At 37.1% G+C, this 25,616-nt stretch overlaps 1 protein-coding gene across 2 annotated transcripts in view; it reads right to left on the reverse strand.

Moving 5' to 3' along the window:
• Positions 1 to 485: 485 nt before the first annotated feature.
• RASA2 (RAS p21 protein activator 2) overlaps positions 486 to 25,616 on the reverse strand; it is a 119,052-nt gene continuing 93,921 nt past the window's right edge. Inside the window, exons 16-24 of one of the 2 annotated variants that reach the window (XM_053929430.1) lie at positions 19,288 to 19,371; positions 18,779 to 18,856; positions 15,266 to 15,339; positions 14,597 to 14,703; positions 6,125 to 6,207; positions 5,277 to 5,485; positions 4,471 to 4,574; positions 3,925 to 4,114; positions 486 to 2,243 (exon numbers count right to left, since the gene is read on the reverse strand). In XM_053929430.1, the coding sequence (XP_053785405.1) occupies positions 2,213 to 2,243; positions 3,925 to 4,114; positions 4,471 to 4,574; positions 5,277 to 5,485; positions 6,125 to 6,207; positions 14,597 to 14,703; positions 15,266 to 15,339; positions 18,779 to 18,856; positions 19,288 to 19,371 (960 nt within the window). In that variant the 3' untranslated portion in view covers positions 486 to 2,212. Of the gene's footprint in view, positions 2,244 to 3,924; positions 4,115 to 4,470; positions 4,575 to 5,276; positions 5,486 to 6,124; positions 6,208 to 14,593; positions 14,704 to 15,265; positions 15,340 to 18,778; positions 18,857 to 19,287; positions 19,372 to 25,616 lie in introns of both variants that reach the window. The other variant, XM_053929429.1, reaches the window with a different exon arrangement.

The following is a 25,616-nucleotide window of genomic DNA, read 5'->3' on the forward strand; positions in this document are numbered from 1 at the left end:
TTGGGGTGAAGTGAGCTGCTATGTATTTTTCTAAGGGGGTGGGAAAGGCAGAGAAACAGGTCAGGTAGTAAAAATCAAAAGTACCTTGGTTATCTAGCGTCCTATTGACAGAGCTTCTTATTTCAGAAGACTTTCAAAGAGAATTAATCTGATTTCACATTATGTCTTTTTAGGCTGTGCCAGCCTGGTTAATTCCAGTAAAAGTGGCTGCTGAAAAGTGTCACGCGGAGAAAATAACTAGATGACTGAAACCCTCCCTTCAGATTCAGGGTCATGTGTTCATACAGTCTTGGTTCCCTTGGTAATGCCAGGACCTATAAAAACACTCATATTTGGAGATCTGACAGTATAAAATACTAGAAGAATATTTCTTTTGCCTTGAGAAAGAACAGCAGAGGATGAAAAACCACCACAGAGTGGTCAGTGGTGCCAGACAACGGTCGACAGTTCAGAGACTCTTAAAAAGAAATTGCAATTAAATGAAATTCAACAATAAGAAATTTATTGAATGATTAAATTCCTTCATATTTCTAAACCACTGCACTTTATAGAATCTACAAGGTCATAAAATTTAAAGAACTCTTTCAAATTTCTCTTTAAAATAGGCCAGGAATAACCTACCATAATCACATGAGAACTGTTTCTTAATAAAACCAATTGATTTTTACAAGTCATTCAGAGAAATACATTGCTCAATAGAATCATTTATGGAATAACTTTGATTATGTGCCAATGATCTTTAAAATACCTACCTAGTAACAACATAATTTAATAACAATTACTCACTGATAACATAATTGGTAAAGTGTATCTTAAAATATAGCTTATGCTCAGGGAAATAACAGAAAAAGCACACTACTAGCTAGACTTACATTAATAAGTCACAGTTTTAAACAGGAACATGTAAATACCCCCAGGTTCAAAGTACCACATTTAGAAAATGGTTGAATTTAAAAAGACAAAATAAGAGAGTACCGTGGTTTGTAATACTGATGAAGCAAAATGTGTCTTGACTTCAAGATGGCAACTTGCTTCGACTGCTTATTTACAGGTTATGTATGGTTTTTAGGATAAAAGTAAATTATTACGGTAAAACAGGATTCAAACAGCTGCTTGTCTGAATTCCATTCTGCTAGCGCACAGAAGGAAACAGTAATGAAATATAAACATTTCCAGGAAAGCACTATTTCTAGACTTAAACGGTGATCATTGAACTGATCGTAGAGATTAGATACCATGGAGTATCTAGAGTATAATCTGGGGCTGGGAGCCTCGATTATTAAAGTGCGCCAAGTGGCTGTTCTTGAGTTAGCTCTCCGCTTGCGAACAGTCACGCCAGGAGGAGGGCGTATTGGTGGTGGCCCTTTATAATGACATGGGGGAACAGATGAAGTGAGGTGGTTTTCCCACCACCTTCTTCCACTGTTTCTCTTCTTTTTCAGAAGAAATGTCCTTATAAGTCATGTGAATCTGAACTCTCAAATCAAAAAAAATTGAGTACCTGATATTTAAAACAATGAAAAAAATTTAGTGGTCTCATTTTATTTCACTTGCCACCACTCATCCCAAATGTAAACAAGATGCACTCGATAGCACACGTTCCCTGATTCCTCCTGTCTGCGTTCTGTTTGCATCTTTAACTAGCAAACAGGTCTGGCAGTTTTCTAAAGTGTCTGTCATTGTCCCTAATGTAATCTGTAAGGACTACTGGACCAAAGGAAAATCTCTTATCACCATTTTCTGTTTTGAAGATGGATGGTCTAGGTGAACTAAATGGAAGGCTCTGAGTTGTCATGGATTGGGATTTTCTAGAGAAACAACACAATGTTGGCAGTATAGAGCAGGCACTAATGGTAGTGAAGAGTCCACTGAACATGAGGTGTTACAAGAAGAGATGGTTTCCAGCTATGGAGGAGTTCTCCTTTTTTTTTTAAACAAAACTTCTATAGGAAGATTCTTTCTACTAAAAAGAAGTTGCAGAAACATGGCTTTCAACACACAGGTATGAAGGGAATCTTGGGTTTCAAATTCCCCAGTAATGCATCAATACAAGGACAATTAATTTCAATTATTAAATATTAAATACAATGTGAATGCAGGTAAAACTGAAGCCAGTGTTCATTCTTAAATACTACAAACAAAATATATGATGAATTGAAAAACTCAAACAAAAATAGTATTTTCCAGTTCTTCTGAATCAAATGGTCAAACTCTAAGATGTTTTCCCAACAATAGGGTTTTCCCTACAGGAAAAAAAAAAAAAAAGAAGAAAATCACTTTTCAAAAGGTAAAGAATGTAACATTTTAGAAAGTGACAAATATCTCATACCCTCCATTACGTATTTATAATTTACCCTTGATACTCTCTCATGCCAAGTCTTATTTCATTAACTCAACAAGTATTTACTGACCACCTATTAAACATCAGGCACTATTTCAGAAGCTACAGATATAACAGTGAACAAAATCAACAAAACCCTTCGACCTCATGGAGCTTACATTTTGGTACAGGGAAAATAAACAAGTAAAATATTTAGTACAAGAGAGACCGGTATTTTTAAATAGAGAAAATAAAGCTGGGAAGGGGTCCAGCATGTGTACATGAGGGGGACCTGCTATTTAAGGCTGGTCCAGCTCTGGCTAGGACCTCCCACGGAGACCCCTGGGGATCCCAAACTGCACGCCTGCTGGTGGAAGAGAACTGATTACACCAGCATAGAAAAGATGGGGGCGCAATGTTTACAATACCCTTCGAATGTACTGAGCCTTCCATTCAGGCTCAGTACATCTACTAAAACACAAACATTTATACCTGTCGAACTCATTTTTATTGTTCATAAATCACAAATATAATTATTAATCTACACAATGAAAAAAATACCTAAAACTGTGGGGCCAGGATTCAAAGTCCCCTCACTAATCAGCTGTATGACCTCGGGCAAGGCACTTACCCTGCCTGAGCCTCAGTGCCCCTGCTGTAAGTGGGAAAACGGCAATGTTGGGCTGCTGTGAGGATCCGTGGGAGAGTGTACACTGTGGCAAACACTTACTCATTGGTCTAAGAACCATCTGCTACCTGTTCACTTCTGTGTCAACAGAAACCAGATTCTACTGCTAGTCCTGGGCAGCCCTGTAGTCTAGGGGAAGCCGGGGCTAACTGTAGATAAGCCTCTTCTCTCTCAGTGAGGAGAAAACAGCTTTCTCCCTCTGGACACTATTATAGAAAAATGTGAGGCTTTGAACTGCTGCACCCCAACTATGACCATAAAGGGACAAGCCTGAGGAAGACAGAAATCCTGTTGAGGACGGCTGGATGAACCTTGATGACAGTGCTAGCTGGTGAACTAACAACTGTAGAAGTTATAATTAGACTTAATTAAAAGATTTTTTATTGGTTAGGTCTTCAGTTGGGGCTTTCTGTTACTTGTGCCAAAAACAATCTAAGTGTATGATGTGGAGTACTAGGCCCAGTTCCTGGTGCTGGAGCCAGCTCCTGATAAATGTTATGCACTTATCCATGTACATCTGAGATGGATCCAAAAATCTACTATAAAATATTTTGGCACTTTTCTATCAGGTCTTTTGTTTTAAGTACTTACAATTATAAGGCATTAGGGGAGAAACTAAGAAGGAAGAGGATCAGTCAAAATAAAAATTAAAAAACAGGCTACTGAGTAGTCCACTTAGTGAATGTGACATTGGAGGGAAACATTAGAAGTGATGATGGAAGTGCAGCACCAACAGAAGGAAACGGTACCAGACCTGAAAGGACGAAGATCACTGTGTGAGTGGCCGGGGAAACTTACACAAGAGAAAGCTTCTGAGGTCAGCAGGAGGCCTATGTTTCACCCGTGAGTACACAGTAGTACAGTCAATCTCAAACTATGTTTAAAAATATGTTGAAAGTTTCTTAAAAATACTTACTTGCTCCCGTATTTTGCACTGCTTGATCTTTTCTTCCTATACTTTTCATGAGGTTCATCTAGCTTCTCTATGATGCTTTTTATTTGCTGAATTGTCTTGAAGGTTGTAACAGAATCCTCAATTACAAAGTTGGAATAATCATCAGGCTCTTTCTGTGGTCCTTGATACACTGCTATGCTTCCACAAGCCTCTACAACAAGCAGTGAAATCTCTGATCAGACAACTGTACTTCAGAATGTAATTAGCAATAGAAATTAAGAACTTTTCAAGTGTCTTAAGGTGGGGAGATTTCCCCTGGAAATGCACAGATAACCAATATATATTCAGTTTATTAATTATGACCATCACATTTATGCAAAAATAGTATTTTTACTTCATGAATATCTATGAAAAATGCCCCCTTTGGAGAGTTTGTCAGCTTTCATATAAGTAATATTTTGGTAAATCTATGAGCATTTTCAACTTTAAGATAATGCCAAAGTAATATTTCGGGAACTGGTAAGTAAGGATGATGGTTACAGAAAAACATTTTAATCATACATTTACCTTCCATTTTCTGTAGCTTAGGTAAACTGACGGTAAAAAGGGAATAAATTCTTTCTGTTTCTCTGTCTTCATCAATATCTATTTGGATGTCTGCAGGGACACCTCTGTGATAAAAACGAAATTAAAGACATTGGAAAAATTTGACTTTGTTGACATATGAAAGACTTTTGAAGATTTGAGACGTAAGAAACCACAGCATTTTGTAGAAGGAACTTCAGAAATCTAGTCTCATTTGGTAATTAAATTAAACAGGGCCAACAGAGGTTTGGTTATGTAACTCTAATCAAAAGGAGGGGAATTTACAAGTAAAATAATTTTCATAACCTGCGCTTCATCACAATAGCAATAAGTTAGTTACTTCTTAAGTCTATAGGGAGACAACAGCTGTTCCACACAATTAAAAGAGAACGCTAAGCCCTTCATCCTTAATTATCTTGCTCAAGTTAGACAATGCCCTTTTTTCCTGAGTTGGGCCAGCCACTATTTATTTGGGGACATTTTCATTACCCCCAAAAGAAACTCTGTATCCATTAGCACTCTCCATTCCTGCCTCCCTCCCACCCTTCACAACTGCTAATCTACTTTCTGTCTCCATGGATTTACCCATTCTGGACACTGTGTATATCTCCCATAAATGTTAACATACAGTATATGGTCTCTATGTCTGGCTTCTTTCCCTTAGCATGTTTTTAAAGTTCATGTGTGTTACAACATATATCAGTACTCCATTCCCCTTCATGGCTAGTATTCCATGGTATAGCTAAACCACATATGAAACATTGCTTTTTAAATCAGAAGACACTTACGCAGTACATGGCTTGCAGCCTAGAGCGTTTTCACTGGTCTCCTGACAGCAGAGCCAGCTGCCATTTAGATATGCAGAGGGATGATAAGAACTGAGCCTGTTCTGATTGCATCGGCTCACCCTGCAGAGTACGTCTATCCATTCATTAGCTTCCACACAATTATTTGCCTGGACGTACAGTGGTTTCTCCGTATGTATTACTTGGAACATCTTTATAGGCAATTAGGATAAAAAGTTAGTGACAGTATCAAAACCAACACTAGTACAAAACAGGAAAAAGTATGTAAGAGAAATAGTTTGCTTTGCTAGATAACTGCTGCTCAGGTATCTCACGAGCTGTTACATTTCAAGCAATCTGAGTCACATGAAGTACACAGTACATTATTATATAATTTTTAGAAACCACACATGCCCAAAGGAACAGACTATCATAAAATAGGAACTAAGGGAGAGGATTTCACTTGGAGAAAAAAAGTGTAAATAAAGGCAAAGCAGTGGGAAAATACAGAAAAAGAAGGAAATCACCTTGGCTGGCTGGAGTATGATAGTATGTACTGAGTGGCAGCAGAAGATAAAACAGTACAGACTGGTTGACTATATTACTGTAAGACTTGAATGTCAAACTGAAAAGTTTCATAGGGTAATATTGAGAAAAGTACCTTTAACTTAATAGGCTAGGCAGACTGTACAAAGCATCAACAATAATGGACAATTTCAAGACACAGTCCTAACCGGCAATGATAAAGTATTAATGATTAATGGCAAATACTAAAATGACCAACGTCTTGCAAATTTTTGAATAAGCAATTATATGCAATTTAAAAAGTTTTACTTATTTCTGTAACTCACATTTTTCTTGTTGAAAGAGCTATCTTCCAGTTTTTCCACAGCAAGAATGTTTTTCACTGGAATTGTGTAAATTGCATCTTTGCCTAATAATAAAAGAAGTACAACAAAATAAAATAACTTCCTCAGAATTATAAAGAGGCTAATGGTGTAAGATTAAAGTTCATCCTCTTGATGGTATAAGTAACTGCAGATTTCCAAATTGCACATATATAAATAATATTTGTTTTATGGAACAGATAAAAAGAGACTTCCTCTTTTCTTTTTTCAAAAACTAAAACATTTTCCAAGAAAAATGTGGAAATAAATTCGATCTCTATGTAGAAAATAAAAACAATATTTTTAATATATTTACCATTATATTTTATTTTGGTGTGAGGCCATATTCAAAAAGCATTCTTCAGTTTATAAGAACAAATTCTCATAAATCTTTTTTAACATCAATATTATTTTGTAAGTGTTACATTATTTTGTAACATTATGTGGGGACTGAAAAAATATATACTTAGTAACAGAGGCATACTCAAAACTTGCTAAAACATGGAATTTTCAGGCATGGAGTTATTACATGAGCAGTGACTCTGATTATACCTAAGTGGATTTTTCTGGTTTTTCAATCTAATTAACCCCTTAATATTTAATTAAGGGGTTAAACCTCAAGATAAATATCTATCTATCTATCTATGTATCTATTGAGAGAAGGGAAGGGAGGGAGAAAGAGGAGAGAAAAATTGATTGGTTGCCTCTAGTATGCGCCCCAACCAGGGGTATCTAATCCGCAACCCAGGCATGTGCCCCGTTCAAGAACTGAACTGGCAACCTTTCGTTTTGTGGGACGATGTCCAACCAACTGAGCCATACTAGTAGGGGCAAAATAATGATTTTAAATTGAAAAATTGTTCATTACTATCACATGTTGGCTGGTCAGCTGACCAGAGTTACCAAATTTGCTTTAAGAGATACAGGAAACAAAAGTAAAAATTTTATTTGGTAGAGTGAATCTTTAACCTAATTTAAGAATTTGGAAATTTGAATTTGCTAAAGGAACTCCATAATAATACGGCATAAAAGATAAGATGCACTTCAACCTACAAGTTACCTGAGAATAGACTTGATCTCATATAGTCATAGAAACTATAAACAAATAGAATTACAACCTTTTCTGGCCATTTTGTAATGTTGTTCTTAGAAAATTAAAGCTTTGCTTTATTTCCCACCACACTCTGTTTTAATGACATGTGGATCATAGTGCTGGAGGGTAAGATCTTTACACTTTATATTGGTCCATGGATTAATGTACATAGCTTTTTGGTCCTAAATAATTATTTGGTTAATAAAGGTTTTCTTTCTGGTCAGAGAGGTTAACATAGACTGCTAAACCTGGCTCTATAATAAAATCTAAAATTTGTATAATTTAAGCAAATGGGACACAGAAACAAAAAAAAGACAGGAAGTCACTTATTTCAACTATCATACTGAATGTCTACTATATACCAGACACTGTATCCCACTTGGGATAAAGCAGTAACAGAACACATAAGGCCCTTAGAAAAGTTTACATTTAGTTCTGGAAAGAGTGACAAAAGTATTAGGCATAAATGAATGCTATAACAAAAATAACCTGAGGTGATATCATAGAAAGTTATTGGGAAGTTACTTTAATTGGATGGTTAGGGAAAACTTTTCTGAGGAAACATGTAACTTTAACAAATACAAATCATAAATGCACGGGAAAGTAAGAAAAGACTATCAGGAGTCTCCTGGAAGCAGACAAGGTCAAATTTATGGCGGGGGGAAAAGTGCAGAGGGAGTAAACTGAAGAAAGCTACAGGTGGAGCTGCATGTAGCATAGAAGACAGCTGCAAAAGTAGGGCTGGTTAGAAGAGAGCTTTAAGCCACAGTCAATGGACACTCTCAGACATACATCAGGATGATTAGGCGATGATGAGCTGCATTTGGAACAGCTGGGCCACTTAGACCCTCATCCTCCCCCACCCGCCACCCCCGCCCTGCAACCCCCAGCTTGCGCTAAGCATCAGTCAACAGAGGCATATGTCCCAGGCTAAAGCAGCAAGGATGCAGTCCTGGGCTGTAGAGCAGTGCCATGTCAAAGGTAGTTGCTGGCCCTCAGGAGGGAAGGGGAGCACCCACACCAGAGGACAAGCACCAGCACCCTTGCCCCTCCCTCATAATCACTAGCAGTAAGCTACTGAACACTCAAGCAGGCGATCAAACTGTAAAACACAAAAATGAACAAATCACCAAAAAAATTACCAAATAGATGAGGAAACCACCAAATGCTAAAGGAGGGACACGCATAGTACAACAAACAGAGTAACATCTGAGGGAATCGGGTGTAACAAATTACGGGGCAAAGACGACATGTCTTTGGGTACCAAGCTACAGGGGGGAACCACAGAGATTAGAAAGAATTTGAAAGTTTTGCGGGAAATTTCTATTTTAGATTTGTTGAATATACAAAGCTTATATACACCCTAGAACTGCCACATTTGTTCATTTCTGGACAAACTGTACTACTGCGTACATACAGAAAGCACATGGCTCCCAGGAACATACACTGTCATGTCAGAGTTAACTGCACAGTGAATAGTGTTAACTGGAATAAATTGCAAAGTAAATTAGTAAAACAAATTATTTTACTGAGGACTCTCCAAAAATAACATACACAAAGACAAAGAAACTGTTAAAAAAAGTTAAGAGCCATGGTAGATGGAATTAGAAGTTTCAATATCTGTCTCATCAGAATTCTAGAAACAGATAGAAATAGTGTTCAGGAGAAAATGACCAAGGAAAATATCCCAGAGATTAAGGAGTCTTCAGATTGAAAGGACCCATCAAGTGCTGAACAAACAGAAGAAAAAGAGACAATACCTATGCACTTGGTTGTAAAAATAGTAGAACTTGAAGGCTAAACGAAGTCTTAAGAGTTTCTAGGGAGAAGAATCAAGACTGAGAATCAGAAGACTGACATCAAAATTCTCACCAGCAAAACATGGAAACTAGCAAACAATGGGGTAGTATCTTCAAAGTTCTAAGGGAAAATAATTTTAAATACAGTCTATCATTTAAGAATAAGGGTAAAAATACTTTTAAAAATATGCAAGGACCAAGGAAATTTATCAGCCATAAAGTCTATCTGAAATAATTCCTTGAGGAACAGTCCTGCAAAATAGAAAATAAACCCAGGAAAGGCAAATGTGTTATATAAGAAATATTGCTGGGTAGGATGGGAGGAGGGGACCCCACCTTTCTCTCACTCTCAATATCTGATCCTCTGGCACAGCGGTCCCCAGCCTTTTCGCCACAAGGGACCGGTTTGTGGAAGACAATTTTTCCATGGACTAGGTAGGGGGTGCGGGATGGTTTCAGGATGATTCAAGTGCATAGATTCTCCTATGAGAATTTAATGCAGCTGCCGATCTGACAGGAGGCAGAGCTCAGGCACCTTTGTGAGCAATGGTGAGTGGCTATAAATAGACTAAATACAGATGAAGCTTTCGCCAGCTAGCTGCTCACCTCCTGCTGTGCGGCCCCCTATCGGTCTGGTCTGGTCTGGTCCGGTCCGGTCCGGTCCAGTCTGTGGTTGAGGACCCTTTCTCTAGCAAATCCTGTGAGTACTATCCTCCTGAGTCCAGAATGTGATCCATTTCTACCACCTCTGTGGTTGCCAACTGGTCCAAACCATTATCCAATCTTCCTTGGGTTACTGCAATAAGAAGTGCCTAACTTGCCTCCTTGCCCCCTGCATTCTATTTTTCTCTTAACATTCCACATGACGTGAGTGATTAATCCTATTAAAGCAATGTTATTCCTCTGCTTACAACTCTCCAATGCCTTTCCATCTTACTCAGAGTAGAAGACCTCCGATGGTCCACAAAGCCCTCTAATGTCTAATGTCTAATGTCATGATCTTTTGGCCTCAGTTTCTATAATTACCCCTTTACTCATTTTTTTTTCTAGCCACATGAGCTTTCTCTTGTCTCCTGAATACTCCAGGCATGCTTCTTTTCAAGGCCTTTATACTGGCTGCCGTTAGCAATGTTTGTGTTATTATTACTCCATATACCCACATGGCACATTCCTTTGTCATCTTTAGGTCTTTGTCATCTTCACTTTCTTAATGAAGCCATTCCTGGCTAGAATTTTTAATATCAGAACTCTCCTCAATGAGCCTACCATTGTCTATTCCCCTCCTGTGCTTTATTTTTGACCATCTCATTTAATAAAATATATTTTTTAAAAATGAAAATAAATAAATAAGACCATCCAATATACTACTTGTTTTGTGTGTGTGTATTATCTATTACCACTAAACTGTAAGACCCACAGGGCAAGGATTTTGGTATGTTTTGTTCACTACTGTTTTCTCCAGAATCTGTAACAGTGTCTGTCAGAAAGTAGGCACTCAATAAAATATTTGGTGAATGAATTGATGATATTCTTTAATTATCAAAGAAAAAATACTATAGAGCCCTGTGTGAGAAAATATGAGCAGATGAAAACCAAGTCAATCCAAATGTATTAAAATTCCTGTTTAAAACATCGTGGAAGGTTCTTTCATATTGTCCACAAGCTATGTGAGCTGGAACACTGGGTATCACGTGGAAGTTGTGTCGGCTCTGTGTATAAATCTGTGTATGTCAGGTCTCCCAAAGTAGACAATACCTAATCAAGTCTGGAGAACACAGGATGGACTTTTAGAGATGAATTTGTTAACAATCTATATTTAGCATTCTTGGTGAACAGGTTAGAAGCCTAGAGCTATAGCTCTTAAAATAATTTAGATGATAATGTATCTAGAAGATATGGTCTTCTTCGAAGAACACCATTTATTTACAACATTTACTTAACGTAATGTCAAATGAAGGTAGTAAAAACACAATCCCCACCACTGAGGATTTTAAAGACCAGGGGAACAGAAAGAGAAAATTAAAGACCATACAATGTGATAAAAGTTATCACTGAGGTGACAAAGAAACATAGTAAGGGCATACCTCAACTGAGGTGGCTAGAGGCTTACAAATGACTTCTGTGAAGAACTAACACTTGATTTAAGTCTTTAAGGTGAAGAAGGGAAGGTATTTCTAGGTAGAACATATGCAAAAGCATGAATGTAAAAGAATACAAGTTAAAGAAACTGCAAGAGTAGTCTGGTGAAAGCAAAAAACGAGGCTGCATGAGACAGGAAGAGGCTGGAACATCAACAACCATTTGGTTCCAGCATACAACTAGGAGAACTTCTACTTGTGGAAGATGACTACGTTACAATGTAGCAGTAAAACCAAAACCATAAGCACCCAGGTTCATACAAAATTTACAATGTAATCTTGACTGATAACTGACCGAGTGCCCTGTAATAGTCATTTGCTACATGTTAACTTAGTTGTCTTTAAGATTTGTTGCTTACTATTGCTTGTAAGTAATTACTTAAGCAGCAACCAAAAATTTAACAACTTATTTGAGAAAAACCCTTAAAATTAAAAAAATATATTAATTCTTTTTCTACTAATTTGGAAAAAGACCATATGGTTTGATTCTAAGTGGTAGAAAAATTCAGCCTACTAGTTCCAGTAAGATGAAGACGACTCAATGATTCAGAACTATGTTAAAGAAACTTCCAGGGGTGCTCCTTCAGACACCAAAGTCACATAGTAAGTGTAGCAAGAGAATTAGCTAGCAGCCTTGGCTGTCCAGAAAGCAGCAAGGAAACAGGAAGTAGACAAAACATTTGCTTAACGACCAGAGAACCCAAAGCCCAGGTATCTTATTCATAGAGGAAATTCCTTAAGTCTTTAATCAAAGACTTTTAATCTTAGCCATAATTTTAACAAACACAGAACCTACATCCTCATTCCTAGTATATTAACAGTAAAAAATGGAGGTGGGTGATGGAGGTGGAAGTGAGACGTTACATTATGGTTCACTGACAGCATAAGAAATTAAGATGTCAGCCTAAACATAAAGGGGATAGAGAAAAACGAACACAGGAACACAAAAAGCACAGCAGTCCAAGGCATTTAGCTGGGGAGTAAACAGCTGCACACACCCATAAACAGCCCTGAAAACATCACTAAATAAGAGCACTATATAATAATTATTATCAATGACAGATCCAAGTCATCTAGAAAATGTTAACTTACGTTCAATGAACTCTTTTTTAGAAGACAGGGAAGCATGTAATACATTTTGGAAAAATCCATCAAAATAGTTAAAGCAACAGGCATGGATGCTTAAAACTGTAGGCTTTGGTAAACAATCTCACAACTTCATAGAGTAGAGCTCACTCCTCCAAGTCATTCCAACATTAAATTTCTTAAGGCCTGAAAACAATGTTAATTTCTAATGTGTCTATTTTATACCTATAGAGCCTAATCATTCCACAAAATTTTATCCTCATAAGATCACCGGTTGGAACAGAAGTTACTGAGAACTATGAATGGGCTTTGGGTCTATGAACTTTCTGAAATTACATGCAAAATTTTGTGTCTAGTTTGTATGTGCATTTTTCTGGAGGAAAAGGTCCAAAGCTATCATCGGATTCTTAAGGTCTAAAACCAGAAAAGACTTGAGAATATTTGCTTAGATTAGAAAATACTTTAAATAAGGAAAAAACAGCTTATTTATTCATGAAGAATGACTAACTCACCTTTAAATTTTATTTCAATGTACTGTTAATGTTAACATAATTTAAACATAGCACATTATGACAGCTATTTTTAAAATGCTGCTATATATGTGAGGACATTCATACAGTATTCAACATAAGCTGTAACTTCTCAATTCCTCCAAATATCCTTAGCATAAAAAGTGCTGTCCGGAAGGGCAAGTACGTAGCCTATTGATCTTTAGACATTTGAATGTTTGTATGCCATAAAAAATTATCGGGGAGCCTAAATAAAAAATGCATTTGGTTTCTTACGTCTTACTAACATATTTGGACATATATAGTTATCCTGGCTAGGCCATTCAAACAAATTAAGAACAAAACATTTTTCTTATCCTTCTACTCTTCAAGAAGCACCTTACTTAGCACTCTATATTCTCTTAAAAGTAGCCTACATCTGGTGTTTGTTTTATCATTTCAGAATTTACAGGAGCAGCTCTCTTACTTTACCTACCATATTTGATGGATTGACTGAGACTCCCCATTTCCTCTGTAAAACATAATGAATGATGTTCATGGGATGCGGAATGCTTGTGGTTGCTAGGCTACGATCTGTTAAGTTTCGGTTCCATTGGTTAGGCTTTTTCTTTTTTTGCTTACCAAGTCCACTGAGTTTGTCCCCAAACTTATTTATGCTGTTTTCCATGTTGTAATTATAATTTACTAAAATATACAGAAAGTAACAACTGCCCTCTACTAAGAGATTTACTATTTATATGAAAATCAGGCAAGCACTTAGAAAAGCTTCAAAAAAAGGCGACCTACATCTACACAAATAAAATTGGTTTATATGGGTGTGAGAGGGCTATGTAAGATTAGGGCGACTATCCTGAAAATCTAAAAGGATTCGGTACTTTGATTACTTTTCAAGTATTTAAGTTCTGGTTTCACTTTGGAGAAATCAATCCGAAAACTGATGCATTTGTGGTACAAGTGCACAAGAAAGACGAAGGGGAAATCCAACCTACAGATCCATATTCAAAGAAAAGATCTTGGCTCACTATCAAAAGATTGGTAAACAATTATATGAATATTTAAAATATGTATGCATCTTTTTGTTTGTTTTTCAGTGATTCTTGCTTTAACTGATTTTTATGGTTAAGCGAACACCATTGGACCCTGATCACTTTGAATAAAAGGGATTCTACTGCATGTGATCTATGATACAGATAGTAAGCTCTTGCTATCTGAAGAAGCTCCTGGCCTTCTGTGGACAATACTTTACTCCAAGCAATACACTTAAAAGATGACTTTAAGCATTGTGTCAGTCCACTGAAGGACAAACTGCCTCTTGGAAGCCCTCATATCACAGTGTAAAAAGATGGCTTTATTTACCCAAACAGACAGCCTCTTGGTACTTTCTCAGAAGGCAAATAATTGAAATATCCATCTTGGAGTTAGCTTGGCCAACAGTCTAGAATGAACCTGATAACGTTATAGGAATCACTATCTATAGTATGACAAAATACTCTCATTTATTAGATATTGATGCCTACCAATATCGCTCTGAGAGTTAAAGAAACTTCCCAGTCCTAAGAGGTCTTAATGTTGTTTTTTATGGATTATAGCAACAGGGACTTTTAAAAAAGAGCATGTGTGAGAACAATTTAATTTACGTGGTGTCACTTACCAAATATTTATTGCATTCTTAGTGTGTGTGTATCACTGTGAGAAACTATAAACTATAGTAATATTAGTGAAAAGGTTCACTACAGTCACATTAAGCAGCAAAAAGATAGCTTCACTGAGAACCAGGAAAAGACCCCACAATGAAACATACACACAACTACCTGGCTGTTTGTGGTAGGTGAGCTCTCTGCTTGTTAAGCAGAACCACCGTTTCTTGAAGTTCTTTTTTCCAATCCGAGTTCTTCCCTGAGCTCTTTTATACATCTCACTGTCAAAACAACAGATGTAAATATTTAGTTACAAATATTGAAGTAGTTAAGCCCAAACAAAAAATTGTCTTCATTTTAAATGGTATAAAAAAGGGGTATAAGATTATATTAGGCATATAAAAATGTTTTTGACATCTAAAACTTTTACATTTATTTTGGCCACATGAATGAAATAAATCCTTTAATTAATTTAATTTATAACTGTGCTACCCAGAACTAAAAGGGCCAAATGAGTGATTCCCCTCCTTAACTTCCAATGATAATATTACTACTTTCAGACTGAACAGTACTGTTATTTTCCAAAACAGTAACTCTACTTAGTCTAATACCCAGAATCCCATTATATTTGCCAAACAACTACTGGACTATATGGACAGGGAGTCATACCCACCCGACATGAAGTTTATGGGACAGTGAGAGTGACTTACCTGATTGATGCTACGTAGGCAGTTCTAGCACAGAACAAAAACCCAGATTTCCCAACTCCCAGACCCATGCTCTTTGTACTTACTTAACATCTATACTAAAACGTGACCTTAACGTCTAATTTCATTAAATTACCCTTCTTTCAGGTGTACAGGCTCACTCGTACCACTGGACACTTTAGTTTCAGTAGATGAAATTTCATCCAAGAACTGAATGGGGAAATAGGCAAATATTATACTTTGTGATAAGATACACCATAAATTCAGCTTATTTTAAATGCTAATGAGAACACTATGAAGGTCTTTATTATTATAACTATAATGTACAAAGCAAAACAAATTTAATTGTAGAGGAAATCCCTAATTTACAAATGACAAGTATTCTAAAGTTTATTCTTAACATACTTAAAGCCCAGAATATATTTCCTTATAGAAAGAATTCAATCTGCAATCTCTTAACTGTAGTTCTGAAATCTCTAAGTTCTGAACACAAAGAGATTTTTTGTCTTATTTCTGATGTGCAATACCTCATTTAGGGGTATAACTTACCCCAAACTGGTGTAAGGCTACTTATCAACTGAGAGTGAATTGTGCCATATTAACGTTAATGTGTTTGATTATGGGGTAATCAAGCCCCACTGGGGGTATTATATAAAATATAACATATACCTTTCAAAACTCTGAAAACTGAATGCTGAAATACTTCTGGTCCCAATGATTTTAGACATAGGATTGTAAACCTCTATTACAGGTAAGGGATCACCAAACCACGGCTCAGCAGGCCAGATTCAACCTGTAGCCTGTTTTTGTAAGGCTCATGAGTTAAGAAATTATTTTACATTTTTAAAGGGTTATAAAAACAAACAAAAAAGAGTATGTGGCAGAGCCCTTATGTGACCAGCTAAGCCTGAAATATTTACTCACTAGCCCCTGACAGAGAAGGGTTTGCTGACTTCTACTATAAACTGACCTTAGCCCTGGGAGACAGTATTTCACAGGAATGACTGAAGTATAACTAGATTCTCTGGAATAACCTGGATTCTAAACACAATTTATAAACTTCCTATGGCAAACATAGGAATATGGTGGCTCAAGAAAATTTAAAGTACCCATCTCTACCAAGGGCAAGCCACCCAGTGAAGAGCATTCACAAATATGCTACCTTGACTTGTCAAGAGCTTCCTGGCATGTGGCTTTTGTGAGAAAGGGAAATTAGAACAATTCTTGTTCTTTGAGAGGAATTCTATTTTGTACAATAAAAGAACTACTGGCATATGTTCAGATCTTGCTTTTTCATTTATACTTTTCTATGTTGTCCCTTTTGAGACTTAAAAAACAAAAACAAATTACATTCCAATAAGAATGACATTGAGGCACCTGTGCGTGATATAAATAGAATTTGTGGGCACAGCCATTTTCTCCTAAGACTGGCTGTGAATTACCCACCAGAACCCACATGTGGGGGATTTCCAATGGAATGTTTACTTCTGGTTTCCTGGAAGGAAATCTTGGCAAGTGAAAGAACACAAGCAGAATTTCTTTTGCATTATACATATGTGGGTGATAGAGAACGAGTACCTAAGGGAATAAAGAAGTTTCCTATCACATTGTTAATTCTCACTAGGGACCACCTGCTAATGGAGTGTAACAGATTCATCTGAATGTTTAATTTCTTAGTTTTACCTGAAGGCATTGATTTATTTGACAAATATTATTTATTTATGGTAATTATTACATTTACCATTTATCTGCCATATCTATAAGCAACTAGGGCGTAAATACAATTAGACAAAGTGAAAGAAAACACAATAATTAAGATGGACTACAGGCAGGGTGAATATAGGTCCCAGTGTGCTCAGGTCTGTCCCTTTCTACTGCTGTGGTCCCAACATAATCAGCAAAACTCCTTTTAATTCTTAAAAATATCCAGGTTTGGACACTAAATTACATGCTTATTCTGTTTATAGACCTGTCAGGGCTACCCTCTCTATACGCTGTGGGAACAGTACAGGATTCAGAGTTACAACCTATTTTCTTCTGGAGCAGTGGTCAATGTCACCAGTGAGAACAATACGGAATGAGAAGTTGGACTTCGTAAGCTTTTGCACTTTATGGCACTGCACATATCCAGACTCAGCTAGTGAATGACAAAGAAAACTCTTATATTAGGGTTTGCTAGGGTCTCCTATGCTAGTTCAGGAGTCTAGAACCAAACTCGAGACAGAGACATACCATGGTAACAGCCCACGAGAATGTGAGTAGGTGACTCCGGGCAGTTCAGGAACAGACTAACCTCCTGGCACCCCTTAAATACTTTCTCCACTGACCTTATCAACTCTACACATTTGATTATGTCGGGGGGGAAAAAATCAGATGCTACTATGGCCTAGGTCACAAAAAATGGGAAAACAACCTTAAAACAAAAGATAGTTCATCATAATGTTGCCAACAAAAGTCTGCCTACACTGTCCCACAAATGCTTCAACAATGTCCTATAAATAAAAGGACAGCTTTCTCTTTCCTTATTCTTTTGAAAGAGTTTCTCCTCAAAAGCCTTCAATGGTTGCTTTAAAAAATTTTGGTTGAACTTGCATTATACTAGATGAAAAGATTCCAATGGGCTTTAATTTTTTAAATCATCATTTGCATTTACTGAGTCCCTGTAAGAACTTTAAAAGTACAAAAAAAGTACAAACATACTTCCACAAAATATACTCTTGGCAATCAACTGTGAATCAAGTCGTAGACAATGAATGAAATCTTTAAAACTTGGCTTTGCTAATTTGAATTCATTAAGTTAGAACAGTGATAAATAAGATACAGTACTTTCTTCAAGCCAAGATTAGATATACTTTAAAACAACTTTTCTTAACAAAGTTTTAGGCTATGATAATAATGCTACATTTTGTTTAGAATGATTCAGAACAAAAACTCAAGAAATTATAGATCCTTTCAAAACAATTTCAATTTCTAAGTATAGCAATTTTTGTATATTGTAAACCTTGCATTAGGATATTATATACTGCAGGCTTTTGTACATTTTAATTTTGGTAACCTTCCTTGAGTTACTATCATAAGTCTATATGGTTTATAAAATGTTCAATAATTCATATATTTTCTACTATGGCAATTAAGTGCCCACTATACATCAGGCACATAGTAAGACTTTACCTCTAGACTAAAGGTTCTCAATCAGGGGCAACTTTTGTCCTTCGGGGTCATTTGGCTGTTTAGAGACATTTCTGGTTTTCAAACTAGGGACATGCTACTGGTCTAATTGGTGGAGGCCAGAGATGAGGCTAAACATCCTATAATGTGCAAGACACCCCCTCACAATCTAGAATTACTCAACTAAATTGCCAGCAATGCCGCTGTTGAGAAACACTAACTCTAGATACTTGTAACTTACGTTATTAGGACACTGGCAATAGCAGCCATTGCTAAAACTCATTTAGGTGTTTTCACAGCTAAAAATCCCAGTTTTGAATGGGAGGAGAAAGGGGAAAAAAGAAAGCTTGGTTATAGTTGATGGATAGTTTTACATTATTTATTCAAATTGGGGATTAACTTCTAGGAATACTATGAAATATTATTCCCCCAGTGCTATATGAAAAGAAATGTTAATATTTACAGAGCAAAACAATCATACCTTTTTAACTGCTATAATATATCCTTCTTCTTGAAACATTTTGAAAAATTCACACATGAATGTCTCCTTGAAACTTGACTAAGAAAAAAACACAGAGGATTTATATATATTAAGTACAGAACTTAAAATACCAGTGGATTATATTTTTAATAAATTTTAGGATTAAGACCCAAAAGGTTTTAATCATATATTTTAAGAATGGTATAGGGTTTGGAGCTAAAGATTTCCTCCGTAGCTCTTAGGTGATTACAGTGCAGACAGATAAACAGGAGGTGCTAGCATGGTTTACCAGACTCTCTCCCCTTCATAGGTACACTAAAGTTCATCTGTCTTCTTTAATAGGTGACTTGGACACAACATCTACCTAAAAGATAGCTATTGCATCTGTATGCATTATGTATTTTTGGTTTAGCTTTGTTTTTAATTTGTAAAGGAGAAAGGGAGAAGGGATCACAGAATAAAACAATATTTGTAAGTGTGACTACAAAGCAAGAGATGTAAAGACTTACCTTGCTTTTGGATAAACTACCACAGCTTCCCAAAGTCTGAATGGTTTTTGAGATGAGAGTTAATGTTCTAATTGTCTGTGGGTCCTAAGGAATGTAAAAAGGACACAAAACCCCTGTTAAGTTTTCAGAAGAAAAAAAAAAGAATTTGTATAAAAAGCAGAAGAGAGTGAATGGACTATATTGCTCTTAAAACAATTCTCAAAATGTTCATTCAAGGCAATGTAGTTAAAATCTAGCAAAGAGAGACTCCCCATCAAGATGGCGGCACAGGTAACTACAGTTCACATTGTCGCACAATCACATCAAAATTACAGCTAAACTATAAAACAACTGTCACATAAAACCATCAGAAATAAAGTTGAAAGGAAGTCTGACAACTATGGAATTAAAGAAGCCATATCTATCCAGACTGGAAGATATGGAACAGGCTGGTTCCATATCCATGTATGGTAAATAAAAATTCAGGAGGGATATTTTAGGAGTGTAGAGTCCCAGACCCTCCCAGGGCCTGCAGCCAAAGGTTCCAGTGACAGGAAGATAAGTCCCCATAACTCCTGGCTGCAAAAATCAGCAAGGAATGTGTCCGTGGAAGAAACTTCTGCAGTCTCAAGGAGTTCCTCTTAAAGAACTCACATATGGACTTACTCAGGCTCACTCCCTCTGAGCTCCAGCACTGGGGTAGCAGCTTGAAAGGCACGATTTGGTATACAGGGAGAAACTGAAGTGTCTGGCATCGAGAGGTGGGGGACAGCTTTCTCCCAGACAGAAAGGCAGCATAGGGCATTGTCCCTTTTCTGAACTCTCCCCACAGAGAGCCACGAGCCAGCAGGTGAGTAACATATCTGAGACTCTATCAACCTGGCTAACATTGTTTGCCCTGCCCTGAGGATCCCGAGGCCCTATCCCACCCAACTTACTGCAGTTAACAGTGGCTTTTTCATATGAATGGCTGGTCTTGGCTCATGCTTCACAACTTCCTATATCTTCTCAAATAAGCACCAACCTGCCTCACTGAGCCCCCCAGCTCTTGCAAAGTGGCCCTAGGCCCAGCAGTAGTAGCAGCCAGCCTAGATTCACAGTTTGGCTTCACCTGGGGATCTCCAAGCCAAGCACGAGTGACAGCCCTCTCAGACTGCTTTATAGCTCAGGCAGGGTGGCCTTGGACAAACACAGGAAGGGGCTGACCTTGACCTGCACCACCTGCGAAAACCCAGGGCCTGCAAACCCAATGGACAACTACAGAACACACCAGAGTACCAGCACCCTGCCCCTGCACAGCTGATCCTCCATGGAGGGCAGGCATTGGTGGTCAGTGGTCATGGCCAATCCTTACAGCTGATTGGCCTGGGTGAATCCCTCCCATTGGCCTATCAACAGCAATAAAGGCTCAACTACAAGAGGAGAGTGTACTCAACCCACACAAAGGGCACGCCTCAAGTACCCAGACTGAGTGATAAGGGAGGCTATGCCACTGGACCCCACAGGACACCTACTATATTAAGGCACGCTACCAAAGACAGGTAGTCAAAGCAGCTCTACTTAATACATAGAAACCAGCACAGGAATGCTACCAAAAAGAGGAGACAAAGAAATATGGCCCAAATGAAAGAACAGATCAAAACTCCAGAAAAAGAACTAAACAAAATGGAGGTGAGCAATCTCTCAGATATAGAATTTAAAACACTGGTCACAAGGATGCTCAAGGAACTTAGTGAGGACCTCAGCAGCATAAAAAAAGGTCCAGTCAGAAATGAAGGATACACTAACTGAAATAAAGGACAATTTACAGGGAATTTACAACAGTAGAGTGGATGAAGCTGAGAATCAAATCAATGATATGAAATATAAGGAAGCAAAAAACAACCAATCAGAACAAAAAGAAGAAAAAAGAATCCCAAAAAACAAGGATAGTGTAAGCAGCTTCTAGGGCAATTTCCAGCATTCCAACATTTGCATCATAGGTGTGCCAGAAGGTGAAGAGAAAGAGCAAGAAATTGGAAATCTATTTGAAAAAATAATGAACAAAAGTTCCCTAATTTGGTGAAGGAAACAGACATGCAAGTCGAGGAAGCACAGAGAGTCCCAAACAAGATGGATGCAAAGTGGCTTACTCCAAGACACATCATAATTAAAATGCCAAAGGTTAAGCATAAAGAGAGAATCTTAAAAGCAGCAAGAGAAAAGCAGTTAGTTACCTATAAGGGAGTTCCCATGAGACTATCAGCTTATTATTCAAAAGAAACTTTGCAGACTAGAAGGGACTGGCAAGAAGTATCCAAAGTCATGAAAAGCAGGGACCTACAGCCAAGACTGCTCTACCCAGCAAAGATATCATTTATAATTGAAGGGCAGACAAAGAGCTTCCCAGACAAGAACAAATTAAGGGAGTTTATCATCACCAAACCATTACTTTATGAAATGTTAAAGGGACTTATTTAAGAAAAAGAAGATCAAAACTAAAACAATAAAACAGCAATAAATACATATCAACAATTGAATCTAAAAAACAAACTAAGCAAACAAGAAAAACAGAGACAGAATCATGGATATGGAGAATGTTTTGATGGTTGCCATATGGGAGGGGGACGTAAGGGAATGAGTGAAGAGGTGATGGGATTAAAAACTACAAATTCGTAGTTATAGAATAGTCATGAGGCTGTAAAGTACATTATTGGAAATAGAGTAGGCAAGGAACATATACACATGACCCATTTTAAAAAATCTAGCTAGGGATGGGCACAACTCATTGGACTAGGAAATAAAGAGACTAAAGAAGCCACATGTAACTGACAATTCCTCCCAAATTAATTATATTTATGATGTGTTACGTTTAAAAGCCATAATTTAATGAACATTACATGTGTTGTCCTGTACAGTATGGCAGCTTGAATTATCTAACAAATTTTATTCACTTTTAAATGTCAATGACATCTACTTTTTTCTACCTTTTAACCCAAAATGGTAGTCTGTACTCAACCCACCTTAAAGCATATTCAATAATTTACACAGCTTCTGCAATCAAGTCTTTCCACCATGGAAGCAAATGCCTAAATACAACCTAGGAAATGAGAAGTCACCCAGTTCATGTAGAATCTTAGCAGAGGGTTAAGTATTTGGGTCTATTATATAAGGTGTTTTTCAGGCCTGTCTACCAGAAAGAAGTAAATACAAATAAAATTGACTAAATGGTGTTCCTTAATGAGTCCTTGCTTCTCTTAAAAAAAAAAACTGAGGTGTAATTTACATACAGTGAAATGAACAGATTTAAATATACATAGGTTGAGGAGTTTTCACGAATCCACACATCTGTATAACCTATTCCCCTATCACTACATAGAACATCTTTGGTTCGGGGATTCAAATAAAATATTATCCTCCAACAAAAGACATAATCAAGAAAATTTAGATACAGAAGTGCTTTAGTTTAGTTTTTGGTCTACATTCCTTAATATTGTAGGATCCCGACATTGAACACAGGCATTAAATGTGAAGAAGAGATGACCAGGAAGTAAGACAATCTGGAAAAGAAGGGCTACCTGGGATATAATTAGCATTATATACTTATGAAACAGTTACACATGTTGTTATTCAAAAATATTTAGCTAAACATTCAGTATTCCATTATATGTATAAAAGGTCCCTATAATTTTCTGCCATGGAAGAATATACAATAGTTAACAATATGCTAATAAACTGAATTTGAACTGAATTTCACCAAGACTTCCTTGTTCAGATTTGGTTTTAAAATCAGTGTTTTAGGTCATAATTTTCCTGAACCAGAAAAAGAGAACAAAGTATATTTATACAGTTTCTACACATCAGAGGTTTGTTTACATCAATGTGGCCCTCGCTGCTATTTGACAATCATCTCACTGAGCTGCTGTTGACAACTGGTGAACAAGTAAGTTATTCTAATTTTTTTCCCAGCTACCACCTGATATCCTAATTTTTCACAGATAACCAGTACCTTAAACATCTGGCACCTAGTACACAGCCTGGCATATAGTAGATGCTATATAACATTTATTAAAATCAACTAAAATATTGACTCTCTTACCTCCAAACAACATATCCTATCCTTTATTCTTTATATTAGGTTGAACCATATGAATTTACCATTATTTGACTATTTCTGATATACAAAAACCAAAAACAATTTCATGTAGTTTACCATATATTTCAAAGGAGGAATTATTCTTTTTCCTAAGATTTACCCCATCACTTTTTCTTTTAAACACATACTTACTGAATCCTTTAAGATATTGGTCTGATATTAGTAAGCCCCCTTCTCTCTTAAATTATTCCTTCTTTTGGTCTCTTCTTCTCTATTTAAACCATATGTAGGTTTTCCCGTTTGGAAAAGACTCATCATATGATGGGCTCCCTCTACCATCTTTCACTCCCAAACATTTACTGAGAACCTACTTACCCTAGAAACTGTGCCATGTGCTTGGGTTATAGAAACTTGAAAAAGATCTAGCCCTTGCTCTTACAATACTAACAGTCCACAGGCAGAGGCTATAAACAGATGATTATAAAACAGTATGAGAAATGTCAGGACAGAGAGAGCCACAGCGTACTATACGAGAGGTACCTACCCTGGCCCGGTGGCTCAGTTGGTTGGAGCCTCATCCCATACACCAAAAGTTTTGATTCCCAGTCAGGTAACATATCAAGGTTGCAGGTTTGATACCCATTCAGGTCATGTATAAGAGGCATCCAATCAATGTTTCTCTCTCAACATTGATGTTTCTTTCTCTGTCTCTCTCTATCCCTCTCTGCCTGCCATCCCCTGCTCCTCTCTCTTTCTAAAATCAGTAAAAATATATGCTCAGGTAAGAATATTAAAAATTAAAAAAATAGACAGAGAGGGGGGCACCTAACCCAGACTGAAGGGTTAGAGAAGTATGCCGTGGCTGAATTTTACAAGGAGCTATAAATGAGACCATGGGAGATATGGTGAGAAGGATGGCTCAATCTTTTTTTATTCCTACCATGAAATTTCAGACAAGACTGGCCTATTGTGTCAATGTTAACATAACCTATGTGTTAAAATTAGTGTTTTTTAAAAATTATTCATTCATGTGGACATGCCTGAGTCTGCCCATGTGTTCTAGCAGCAGGGCAAGCTCCTTTTGATATATTTCGTAGGTAAAACTACAGTCACCTATTTATTCTATAGTCTTCTGCAATCTGATTTTCTTATTTTCTTTTACTCTAAAATTGACTTCTCAAAATTCAAAGAACTGCTAAATGTAAAATCCAATGAACTTTAATTGGCTTTCCTCCCCAACCACTCTGTAAATTTCAGTACTGGTCTTGACAATGTCATCACTCCCAGGTTCCTGGGGTCACCGTTTGCTCTCAATTTGGAGAGTATGAATTGTCTATACTTTCAACTTGGTACAAATCAGGTGCTACTTTTAGATTTATATATGTAGTTTTAGATTACGTATTTTATGTATTTGCCTTATTTCCCCAATTAGAATGAAAAGTTCTTAAAAGGACTTTATTGAAACATCTATTATAGGAACACGCAAATCCAAGTCTGAATACAGGCAGGGCCACAAGCTCAGAGATGGAGTTCTATTTCTGCCCAGAACACCGCCACCGAGCTTTTGCAGTGCAGCTTCACAGTCACAGAAAGGACAGCATGCTAATAAATGGACATTGGCTCACTCTCAGCTGCACCTACTCACAGACCATCTGTCCGCTGACAAGAAAGGTATGTTGCTGTTGCAGCAGCATGGTCCTATTCGGTTCTCAAAGTTAAATGAGTGGCCAATGTCAACAGAAGGAGTGGCCTTCAGAGCCCAGTTTAACTGCAAAACCCGTAGGTCCCCTATACACTGTATTAGTCAGTGAGATTCCTAAGGGCAGGGAGGTCTTTCTCAGCACTGCCTCTACAGTGCTGAGCACAGTGTTTGATACATTAGAGGTGCTCCAACATCTGATTGCCTAAGAGGGGTGAGCTCACAGACTGGGAAGACTGAATTAGAATTTTGGTTTAATTCAGTTCAAACTGAGTGAGAGCAAATCATAATTTATTAGTTGTTTGATCTTGGAGAAGTTATTCAATTGTGATTTTCTTATCTGCAAATGGGGCTGATAAAATTTACTCACAGGGTTACTGGGAAGACTAAGTAAGTTAAAACATAAAGTGCTTAGAACAGAGCCTAGCACAAAGCAAGCACTAAATAAATTTTGGCTACTATTATTTGTTATACAAATTAGCAACGAAAAGCAATTAGATAAGATCATAAACTATTTCGGATATAAAAGTTTAAAGAATCAGCAGAAATACACTGTATGAGAAGAAAACATAAATA

The sequence above is a fragment of the Desmodus rotundus genome, chromosome 8, assembly GCF_022682495.2.
Source record: "Desmodus rotundus isolate HL8 chromosome 8, HLdesRot8A.1, whole genome shotgun sequence".
NCBI lineage: Eukaryota > Metazoa > Chordata > Mammalia > Chiroptera > Phyllostomidae > Desmodus > Desmodus rotundus.